The sequence below is a fragment of the Callithrix jacchus genome, chromosome 12, assembly GCF_049354715.1.
Source record: "Callithrix jacchus isolate 240 chromosome 12, calJac240_pri, whole genome shotgun sequence".
In the NCBI taxonomy this organism is placed as follows: domain Eukaryota; kingdom Metazoa; phylum Chordata; class Mammalia; order Primates; family Cebidae; genus Callithrix; species Callithrix jacchus.
The window spans coordinates 84,778,042-84,790,209 of NC_133513.1; the positions used below are offsets into that span (position 1 = coordinate 84,778,042).

Genomic DNA, 12,168 nt, shown 5'->3' on the forward strand with positions numbered 1-12,168 from the left:
CCTGAGTAGCTGGGATTATAGGCACCCACCACCATAGTCCAGCTAATATTTTGTATTTTTAGTAGAGATGGGGTTTCACCATGTTGACCAGGATGGTCTCGATCTCTTGACCTCGTGATCCACCCGCCTCGGCCTCCCAAAGTGCTGGGATTACAGGCGTGAGCCACTGCACTCGGCCTGCCTTGTACTTTTCTAAGGAACTAAATTGAAACTGTTCTTGTCTTAGTAAGACATGGTCTCTGGGTCAGAATTTTCTCTCTGAAAAATTTTTTATTGTGTAGGACTGTACATGTCAATCATAGGATTTGATTCACTATGGTTAAATGAATAAAAGATATACATACCCAGAAATTTTCTTTTTCCCCCTCCAGTATAGATGGTTAACCTGTTAACAGATATTCATCTATTCAACTTGGACAGGATAAGAAGTTGAGAGTTCTGTGATTCTTCTATACTATCTGCCTCATCTCTGAGGCCCCCCCTCTTTCTTAATTTGCAAAAATTAATATTTCTTGAAAGGAATATTTAGAAGTAATGAAGACTTCTTAAAGTAGGTACAATAAAGAAAAGATGTCATGTGAAAAATGTCTGTGGTGATATACTAGCAGTGGCAGTATAACGTAGGCATAAAACACATTTAAGTAACCAATCTAGAGAAAGGGAGCTCCAAAGAAAAGTGGCATTTTGGCTTTGTTAAGCATTCACAGATTTTTTATTATCTGACATGTTCCCCTTTTAGGCTAACAGTAACATTCTTGTAAAATTTGGTGTCCTCGTACATATATACAGGTTCTTGATCATGTAACTTCATTTAAGGAAGATTTTTCTCATTTACTTCTAAGGGTTCAGATTTTCTTCTATTGGTAATAGATTTATTTTCCTGCACAGTAGAAAAATAGAGTCTAGGACTATTTGACCTGTATTTTTTATATTTTTTAGCAGCCGAACTTAATGTGTTTATACTTGTTTTCTAAATGTAATTTTAAAGGAATTTACCAAGATGGAGTAATCTGTAATTCCTATAGTGAATTAGAAATATCACAATTTGTTTTCATTCATGAGGGCTGACTTAAATTATTGCTGTTATTGGCCTTTGCTAGTTACATGTTTTGAACAATTGAAAATAAATATACTCACAGCTTCTCTCATGGGGGTCATTTTACAGGTTCAGCTCTATGAAGATTTTGCTAAGTCTCGTGCCAAGTGTGATGTTGATGAAACAGTTTCTTCAGCTGCACTTTCTGAAGAAACTGAAAAACCAAAGCTTAAAGCTACAGGCCATGTATTCCAGGTATGGATTACATACTACTATTTTTTTTTTTTTTTTTTTTTTTTCTTTGAGATGCAGTTTGACTCTGTCACCCAGGCCAGAGTGCAGTGGCACAATCTCGGCTCACTGCAACTGCTGCCTCCTGGGTTCAAACGATTCTCATGACTTAGCTTCCTGAGTAACTGGGATTACAGGTGTGTGCCACCACACCTGGCTAATTTTTATATTTTTAGTATAGATAGAGTTTTGCCATGTTGGCAAGTCTGGTCTCAAACTCCTGACCTCAAATGATCCACCTGCCTTGGCCTCCCAAAGTGCTGGGATTACAGGCATGAGCCACTGCATCCAGCCCATTCCACTTTTTAAATGTTGAAGAATGATTTTTAATGAGTTACTTTTTAAATGGAACAATAAAATATGGATCTATGTATATATATCTCAATATTATGTATATATTCATTCTTGAAAATAAATACCTATTTAGCATTAAGTACTTTAATATTAAAATTAAATGTACAAAATGCAATATATGTTTGTATATTACATGAAAAGAAGGGCTTTAGAATAGAGTTTTTTGCTTTTTCAGAAAATATTAGAACACCTACTACATGCAGTAATTTTTCAAAGCTCTGGGGTTACTTAAAACTGTGGATAAAAGAGACAGACTCCTTCTCTGGTAGAGATGAAAAATACCGAAGTATGTATTATGTAAGACAAAGCAGGTAATATGGTTATTGAGTATCAGAGTCCAGGGTAGGTTGTGGTTTCTTAATTGGGGGGCTAGGGACTGCCTCACTGAGAAGGTAACATTTGAGCAAAGATCTGAAGGAGGACTGAGGCATGCAGGTATATAGGGGGAAGTGATTCCAGGCAGAGGATGTAAAAAGTACAGTCAAGACAGATCATGCCTCATATGCTTGAGAGAATAGCAAATGAAAGGTGGCAAGTATCACCTTAACTTTTTCTTTCCCTCTTGAATATTCCACCACAGAAAACCTCCTGCCAATAGATTAAGTACTGTAGCATTTTTAAAGGTAGAAGAAGGAAAAGGTAGTTATGAAGAACTAATTTTTTTTTTTTTTTAAGAGAAGGGGTCATGCTTGTTGCCCAGGATGGAGTGTGGTGTTGTGATCATAGCTTACTGCAACCTCAGACTCCAGGGCTCAAGCAGTCCTCAGCTTTTGTTTCCTTAGTAGGTAGGACTACAGGTGCACACCACCACAACCTGGCTAGCTTAAAAAAATTTTTTTAGTGATAATGTCTCACCATATTGCCCAGGCTGGTGTTGAACTTCTGGCCTCAAGTGATCCTGCCTACTCAGCTTCCTAAGTAGCTGGGTTTATAGGTGCGAACCACTGCACCTGGCCTCTCCCACAATTTTTAATCCTAGTGTTTAGCACTGTCTTGAGCCTTGCCAATGGAGCTTACTAATAAAAAACTCTGTGCCAAGGGTGAGACCCTAAGAGGCAGAAGAGAAAGTGTGGCTGAGTTGGAGAAGAAACCATATAAGGTTCTGTTTCACAAACACAACCACTTGAGACAATCACCTAGCTCCCCTTCCCTCCTCTCTTCTACTGAATCAGAATAATGTGCAGAAGGGAGGGAATTTCAGGTTTATAAGGTCCTCAGCAAACTTTTTTTTTTTTTTTTTGAGACGGAATCTTGCTCTGTTGCCCAGGCTGGAGTGCAGTGGCATGATCTTGGCTCACTGCAACCTCTGCCTCCTGGGTTCAAGTGATTCTCCTGCCTCAGCCTCCCGAGTAGCTGGGATTACAGGCACCCACCACCACGCCTGGCTAACTTTTGTATTTTTAGTAGAGACAGGGTTTCACCATGTTGTCCAGACTGGTCTCAAACTCCTGACCTCAGGTGGTCAGCCCCATCAGCCTCCCAAAATGCTGGGATTACAGGGTTGAACCACCACGCCTGTCCAGAAATTTTATACTCACTGAAGTTTGAGCAACTTTTCTGTCCAAAATGATGCCTGGTTCCAGAAGCATCTGTCTGCATTAGCAGGTACTTTGAGTGGGAAAGAGTTTTCAAGAAAACAACTAAGACACCCAGTTTGCCATCAGAAGCTCATTGGTGGGGGAGACATATATAAACAGTACAATTTATATGCGTTATAAATGTCCACATAGAAATATATACAAACTGCACAAGAATCTCAAATGAGACATTTGAACTGGTTCTTGAAGAATGAGTAGAAGTTTGCCAAGCAAGAAGAGGGAGAAAGGCATTCTAAACAGCACAGGAAATAGCATAGGAAAAGATACAGAGATAAAAATGTATGATATGTGACATGGACTCATATATACGTTTTTTCCTCTTAAAGGCATTACAGTACTTACGTAAACTGTGTAACCATCCAGCATTAGTCTTAACACCTCAACATCCAGAATTCAAGACCACTACTGAAAAACTGGCAGTTCAGAATTCCTCTCTACATGATATACAACATGCCCCTAAGCTCTCAGCTTTGAAACAAGTATGTATGTCTTTTAACTGCTACATGTATGTTACACACCAGGAATATAAATTCTTGGTCAATTTGCTTAAAGATTACTATGTTTACTATTTATTTTTAAATTTGGATCTTAAATTTTTAATACAGCTTCTTTAAAAAATGTGCCTAAAATATGTACAGCACAAAATAAGCCATTTTAACCATTTTAAGAGTAAATCTGAGGCATTAATTATATTGACAATGTTGTATAACCATCATCACTAAATATTTCCACCCCCCAAACAGAAACTCTATATTCATCAAGCAATAATTCTTCTTCATTCTCCCTTCCTCTAGTCCCTGACAATCTCTAATCTACTTTCTCTATGAATTTGCCTGTTCTAAATATTTCATTTAAGTGAAATTATAAAATATTTGTCATTTGTGGCTTAGTCAGTTTTATAGATATGCCACATTTCATTTATCGATTTATATGTCAGGGGACACTTGCGTTGATTTCACCTTTTAGCTATTGTGAATAATGCTGCAGTGAACATTGGCTTACAAGTACCCATCTGAGTTACTCTTTTCAGTTCTTTTGGCTTGAGACTAAGGAGTAGAATAAGTAGGTCATATAGCATTTCTGTGTTTAACATTCTGAAGAACTGTGAAATGAGAAGAACTAGTTTTCACAATGGCTACATCATTTTACATTTCCACCAGCAACCCTGTACCAGGGTTCCAGGTTCTTCCTATCCTTGCCAACACATGTTAATTTCTTTTTTTAATTACAGTCATTCCACTAGGTATGAAATAATTCCTTGTGAATTTGATTCGCTATTCCCTAATGACTAATGATGTTGAGCATCTTTTCTGTGCTTATTGGACATTTCTGTATCTTCTTTAGAAAAATGTCTATTCAAGTTCTTTACCCATTTTCAATGACTTGTTTCTCTTGAATATGAGTTTGAGAAGTTTTGTTTTGTTGTGGGTTTTTTTTTCTTTTATTTGAGATGGGGATCTCACTATGTTGCTGAGGCTGGTCTTGAACTCCTGGCCTCAAACTATCCTCCCACCTGGGCCTGCCAGAGCCCTGGGATTATAGGCATGAGCTACCACACCCTGCTAAGAAGTTCTATATAATTCTGGATATTAAAACCCTTATCAGACATATTTGCAGATATTTCCTCCCATTCTATAGGTTATCTTTTTACTTTCTTGATAATGTCTTCCATGGTTTCTAATGAGAAATTAGATGTTATACTGGAAATATAACAGCTGTTATTGGAGATTTTTTGTTTTTTTTTGGAGTCTTGCTCTGTCTCCCAGGCTGGAGTGCAATGGCACAATCTTGGTTCACTGCAACCTCCATCTCCTGGGTTCAAGTGATTCTCCTGCCTACAGGCTTGTGCCACCATGCCCAGCTACTTTTTATATTTTTAGTAGAGACAAGGTTTCACCATGTTGGCCAGGATGGTCTCAATCTCTTGACCTCATGATCCACCCACCTCAGCCTCCCAGAGTGCTGGGATTATAGGCGTGAGCCACTGTGCCTGGCCTGAAGATCCCATTTATCTGGCCATTTGCTTTTTGCTTGCTGCTTCCAGGATTCTCTCTGTCTTTCAACATTTTATATGTGTCAATGTGGATTTCTTTATTTTACTGGGAGCTGCATACTCTGTCATTTGACTGATGTTACCCTCTTGGTGTTGCTTTTAAAAATGAATTTTTAGGCCCGGCGCGGTGGCTCAAGCCTGTAATCCCAGCACTTTGGGAGGCCGAGGTGGGTGGATCATGAGATCAAGAGATCGAGACCATCCTGGTCAACATGGTGAAACCCCGTCTCTACTAAAGATACAAAAAAATTAGCTGGGCATGGTGGTGCGTGCCTGTAATCCCAGCTGCTCGGGAGGCTGCGGCAGGAGAATTGTCTGAACCCAGGAGGCGGAGGTTGCGGTGAGCCAAGATGGCGCCATTGCACTCCAGCCTGGGTAACAAGAGCGAAACTCCGTCTCAAAAAAAAAAAAGAATTTTAAAAAAAATTCTAAGATTTCAAAAGATTAAGAGAACCAATTTCAAGCACCAAAATGTTAGCACTAATGTCATTTAGTACTAACTACCCTTATAAATGACAATTTTATTGTAAAATCTAGACTTTAGTAATTGTTTTATCTTATAGTCAGTAGTTATTTTGGCCTAAAGCTCATTGAGAACAACTAATGAAGATTTTAGGCTTCACATAGGTTAATGTGGAAAATGTTATCTAATAGTGTATCCGGCATATATATTCAAATATGTATTTTTATGTCACTAAACATAAAATGGACTGTTTACTTTTACACCATAAAATTGACAAATGAGTGTTATGTTTAAATATATGGAATGGTTTTCTTGTTTAACCAAACCTTGCTATATAGGCCTTTATATAAAATGTTTATGGTTTTTCTAACACAGCTAGTAAATTAGGTAAAGCTGTAAGATGTAGTTAGTCAAGGAGTCCTCTAATTAGATCTGTTTCCAAATAAAAATTGAATTTCATCCATATTTGAATTATACATAGGCTCTTACAGGTTTTTTTTCCAGCAGTTGCTACTTAAATTGATCTCTTAGAGTGTGCTTCTTGTCACCCTGACACATCTTGAATTAAGATGCTTAGGAAGTCTGCAACTTACAGAGGTCCAAATTTTTTTTGGCTGTCCTCATGGAAGAATTTTCTAGTAGCCTTCTTTTCCATTTTCTTGGCATTTTTCAGCCAGAGTGAAGGTTCTGTCTCAGGTAGGATACATTTATTTTTTTAATCTAAATATGTATATGCAGTGAAGTTAGAGAAGTCATCTTACTTGCTTTCTAAAAATCTGTCAGTAGAAACATGTTTATCAGCAAGTAGTGCTGGGAGAAGTATCTAATATTGCCAAAGCTAGAATGAAAAATTCCAGGAGGCTGTAATGATGAACTAAACTCCAGGTTAAATTTAATGGAGATAAGCAAAATCAGTTTTAAAAGAAAATACTTAACTGTATTTTGATTTTGTGAGACTTAGCAAATATTTTGCATGAGCAAAGTTGAATTTGATTTGATGGCAAGTTCACTATAAGAACTGTGTGAATTAGTTGCCAGTAAATAAAACTAATAGGATCTTGGGTGGGATTAATAACCATATTATGGCCAAAATGAGGGCATCATACTTTGATTGTATTTCATACCAGTCAGAACAAATTTTGACTATTACAGTTTTGACCACTCTACTTTAAGTGGAAGAACAAAAAGGTAAAACATATAGAAGTCATTTTATATGAGGAATGATTGAAAAAAACTGAGGTGATTGAGCCTATGCTGAAGTAAGGGCAAGATAAAATGCTCTCTAGGGAGTCAGCTGGCCTCTCAGACACCATTATTAGATGGCCTTGGTAAATGTTTGCTAGAGTCTAGTAATCAACTTTTGAAGACCCTGTACTAGATCAGTGTCTCAGGGCAGACTCAGGTTATAGATTTGTGAGAATACCAGAGTATCAGTTCTCCTGCCAGACAGGAATACTCATGTCAAATGAATGAGTATTTAGTAGGATAGCTGCACCAGGGAAAGATTACATTAGGAAGAATGTCTGGTAAGTATGGACTTGGAGAAGTCTTAGTTGGATATCCTTAAACTGGTTATCTTTAATGTTTTGACATTGCTGCCTATGGAACTGAGATAATTGAGTGTGTATGACACAGACATTTCTGATAAAATTTCACTCTCTGGAATTCTTGTGGGATCTATATAGAATGTCCCAGTGATGATATCACTTCTTTTTCTTCTCCTAGAAAGAGGGTCACTCTGCCACTCAGGCTGGAGTACAGTGCTGTGGTCCTTACTCCAGCCTCAAACATTTGGGCTCAAGCATTCCTTTCACCTCAGCCTCCCAAGTAACTAGGACTACAGGCGTGTGCTAGTGTGCTATACCACACCTGGCTAATTTTGTTTTTTTTTTTTTTTTTTTTTAGAGATGGGGTCTTCCTATGTTGCCCAGGCTGGTTTGAACTTCTGGCCTCAAGCAGTCTTCCCACATTGGGATCCCACAGTGCTGGGATTATAGGCATGAGCCACTATGCTGAGCCAATATCAAATTATTTATACTGGGTACCACACAGTCACATCTCTCTTGAGACACCTTAGATAGGACATTTAAAAAGAAACAGCTTGAATAGTAATTTGATTGCAGATTTAAGGGCAAGAGGTAGGGATAATTACATTGATCAGACTTCTTTATTTGGAGGAATGCCTCCCTTGTATACCATATGCCTACTATATAAAAAAAATTAAACTTTAAGGGCTGTTAGGTAGAAGAGAACATGTGTTGTTCTGCAAGCATTGAACTGTAACAATAGAGGTGAAGTGTCACCTACCAGGGAAGATTATTAGAGACTCAGTGCCCAAAGTTTTTATTGGGGGCTGGTCACATATACTCCCTTTGCCTAGCATGAATCAAAATTCCAGACCCTCAGAAGGCAGGTTTCAGCCTAAATTACATTATTTGCACAATAGTTTAGGCACATTAAACTATCATTACCAGATAGGGACTGATGGGAAGACTCCTGAAATCCAAGTTCCAAACTTCAACCTTACAGAGACGACTTTCTGAGGAAAACAGTGTCCTTTTCTGTACAACACCGTAAGTGTTTTACATTGAGTTTGGAGTTTGCCTGGATGGGCTTTTGGTTGTCTTTCCTATTGGAACTTCTGATTTTTTGAGTAACTTCTGTTAGTAGAAAGGAGAAAGCATCCTGCATTAAGATCTTAGATTGGCCTGATGCAGTGGCTCATACCTGTAATCCCAGCACTTTGGGAGGCTGAGGTGGGCAGATTACCTGAGGTCACGAGTTTGAAACCAACATGGTGAAACCCCATCTCTATAAGATTACAAAAATTAGCTGGGAATGTTGGCGGGCGCCTATAATCCGAGCTACTTGGGAGGCTAAAGCAGGAGAATCTCTTGAACCCAGGAGGTGGAGGTTGCAATTCGCCGAGATCATGCCACTGCACTTCAGCCTGGACAATAGAGAAAGACTCCAACCCCCTCCCACCACCCCCCCCAAAAAACTCTTAGATTTTGTTTTTGTAACCTCTGCCTTCTGGGTTCCAGAGATTCTCCTGTCTCAGCCTCCTGAGTAGCTGGGGCTATATGCATGTGCCACCATACCTGGCTAATTTTTATATTTTTAGTAGAGATGGGGTTTTGCCATGTTGGCCCGGCTGGTCTTGAACTCTTGACCTCAAGTGATCTGCCTGCCTCGGCCTCCCAAAGTGCTGAGATTACAGGTGTGAGCCACCACCCCTGACCCGGATCTTAGATTTTGAACAGAGTTCAGTAGGTAAAATACTGTGGATGAAGAAGAATACTATTGGGTGTACTAGGTTTGTCAAATGGATCTAAACATGATTCTTGTGGATTTTATTCACTCATTTATTAATTGTACTTGCTATGTGCAAGGCACCAAACCACTTTAGGAAGAAGTATAAATGATCTATAGCAAAGTGTGGTTTCTGCCATTAAAGATCTTGGTCTACAGATATAGTCATAAAATAAGCTCTTTTGTCAAGAATCCAAATCTAGCTAAATGCTTCTTTTCTGTAATTTTGTTTTCTACCAAATATGGCTATTCCATTGTTTGCTTCATACATTATTGAATAACCCTTTATGAACCAGTTTTCCTGTGGCATCTTCTTTATCATTACTCTCAATAAGCATTTATTGAGGCATTAGTGACCCTCAAGGATTGAGGAAAAGGAAAGTAGGTTTGTTAGATAAACTTCTGGGCCAAGCGTGGTGGCTCATGCCTGTAATCCTAGAACTTTGGGAGGCTGAGGCAGGAGGATCATTTGAGCTCAGGAGTTCAAGTCCAGCCTGAGAAATATAGTGAGACCTTGAGTCTATAAAAATTAGAACTTCTGAAAAGGTGACCAGGGAACTCTAAGCCTGAGCACCTCAAAAACCAGTGTGCCACAGGGTGACAGATAGCTGCAGCCCAAAGTGCTAATCCGCTTTATAGGTTTCAGGTACATTAACCTTTTCTTGCCAGAGAGAAATATTTGTCACCATGAAATGGGTTACCTACTTTTATTGATCACCTATGGAGTGATTTTTTTTTTTTTCTTCCTAAGTTGCTGTTGGACTGTGGTTTGGGAAATGGCAGCACTTCTGAGAGTGGCACAGAGTCTGTTGTGGCTCAGCACAGGATACTGATCTTCTGTCAGCTGAAAAGCATGCTTGATATAGTAGAGCATGATCTCCTCAAACCTCACTTGCCCTCTGTCACTTACTTGAGATTAGATGGCAGCATACCTCCTGGTCAGAGGCATTCCATTGTTTCCCGGTAAGTGGCTTCTAAGACTCTTATGTATAAATAAATCTGTTATTACTTACATAGAAGTTTGCCCCATGAAATATTTTCATTGGCTAAGTATCTGCAACTGGTTTGTGTGATTCACCCCAGTAACCCCCTTTTAAAATATAGAACTACAGAAATATAATCGAATAGATTATTTGTTCAGTAAATGAAAAGGTATGATTATAATAGGAATGAACTCTGAAGAGCATGAAAGAAATTTAAGGCACAAACCAACAGTAGAGATGACTCCTTTCACCCTTAGTTTTTGGGAGGATCAGGGTAAGAGGAACCAAACAAGTGGTTTAGCTAAAATCTCCATCCTAATCCCTGTTTCTGTGCTGATAATAAGTTGGAATCTAGCCCAGCTAGGAAGGAGAACTGGTGCTGCGGTGTTTACATGTGGTCTGCAGCCTCTACTTTTAAAATCTCAGGGGTTGCTTTCTTTTAAGTGCATATTCCTAGGTTCTGCTTAGTCCCAAAGTTGATGACTTCAAGAGTAGGCATTTTTTTTTGTTGAGACAGAGTCTTGCTCTCTCGCCCAGGCTGGAGTGCAGTGGTGCAGTCTTAGCTCACTGCAACCTCTGTCTCCTGGGTTCAATCGATTCTCCTTCCTCAGCCTCTTGAGTAGCTGGGATTACAGGCGCCCTCCATCATGTCTGGGTAATTTTTGTATTTTCAGTAGAGATGGGGTTTCACCATGTTGGCCAGGCTGGTCTCGAACTCCTGACCTCATGATCTGGCCATCTCGACCGTGCAAAGTGCTGGGATTACAGGTGTGAGCCACTGCACCCAGCCGAAGAGTAGGCTTTTTTAACAAAAAAAAAAAAAGGCGTGCGGTGGCTCACGCCTTTAATCCCAGCACTTTGTGAGGCCGAGGTGGGTGGATTACTTGAAGTCAGGAGTTCAAGACTAGCTTGGCCAACATGGGGAAACCCTGTCTCTACTAAAAATATAAAAATTAGCTGGATGTGATTGCACATGCCTGCAATCCCAGCTATTCTGGAGGCCGAGGCAGGAGAATGACTTAAACCCAGGAGGCAGAGGTTGCAGTGAGCCGAAATCATGCCACTGTACTCCAGCCTGTGCAACAGAACGAGACTCCATCTCAAAAAAAAAAAAAAAAAAAAAAAAAAAAGCATCCCTAAGAGATCATTAGGCCCAATAAAGTTAGAGACCCAGGAAGGGGCTTTGAAGGCCTACACACTCAGGTTTGACTCCTTACTGTGCTGTTTAAGCAGTGTTCTCTTGAGCCTGTTTATCATTCACATAGCCTCAGTCTAAAATAGGGATATTGGTAATGCCCTTATTAGAGCTATTCTAACAATAAAATAAAATAATGCATATAAAGTACAAAGCCTATTGCTTGACTTGTAGTAGGGTAATACATCATAGCTTGGTAGCTGCTATTTTTAATGTTAGGTTTTTCTTTTTCCTAAAAGTTACCAGATGTCCTTTGTCAGTGTCTTCTAGGACTAGTATAGTAGTAGCAACCCTAATACTCTCATCTTCTGTCTTCCCTGAATGAAAGTCTGGCATGTTCTCACATTTATCTCTGTCCCCATACTTTAAAGCATCATAGTTTGGTTTTATCTTAATTATAATTAGCATTTAGTTATATTTTTGCAAGTTAGTCCTTACCTGATGTTACTAAATTCAATGCAGTTTGCCTTATTTTGTATTTATGAAACTCCTGACTTGCTTTGGAATGCTCTTTTTTACTAAAAACATTATGCATATTGAGAGGATATTTTTCTCAGGTGATCACAGAAGATCCCTGTCATGGATTTTTAAAGCAGCATTTTCATTTGTGCTCTTTAATTTTTAACAGTTTTTGTTATAGGACTTATAAGGAATGGACTAATTTTATTTTTGTTATCTATACTTTTAGGTTTAATAATGACCCATCTATAGACGTTCTGTTACTTACCACTCATGTTGGTGGCCTGGGACTTAATTTGACAGGCGCTGACACAGTAGTATTTGTGGAGCATGACTGGAATCCAATGAGAGATCTACAAGCCATGGACCGGGCCCATCGCATTGGGCAGGTAAAAGTCCATTTTGCCTCACAGATGTTAACCTG

At 39.1% G+C, this 12,168-nt stretch overlaps 1 protein-coding gene across 5 annotated transcripts in view; it reads left to right on the plus strand.

Annotated features, from left to right (window-relative positions):
• Positions 1-12,168, plus strand: part of BTAF1 (B-TFIID TATA-box binding protein associated factor 1) — a 98,361-nt gene that overhangs the window by 81,903 nt on the left and 4,290 nt on the right. For all 5 annotated transcript variants that reach the window (XM_078346014.1, XM_002756414.6, XM_078346013.1 and 2 more), the window contains 4 exons: positions 1,166-1,291; positions 3,606-3,758; positions 9,859-10,070; positions 11,974-12,133. In XM_078346014.1, the coding sequence (XP_078202140.1) occupies positions 1,166-1,291; positions 3,606-3,758; positions 9,859-10,070; positions 11,974-12,133 (651 nt within the window). The remainder of the gene's footprint in view (positions 1-1,165; positions 1,292-3,605; positions 3,759-9,858; positions 10,071-11,973; positions 12,134-12,168) is intronic.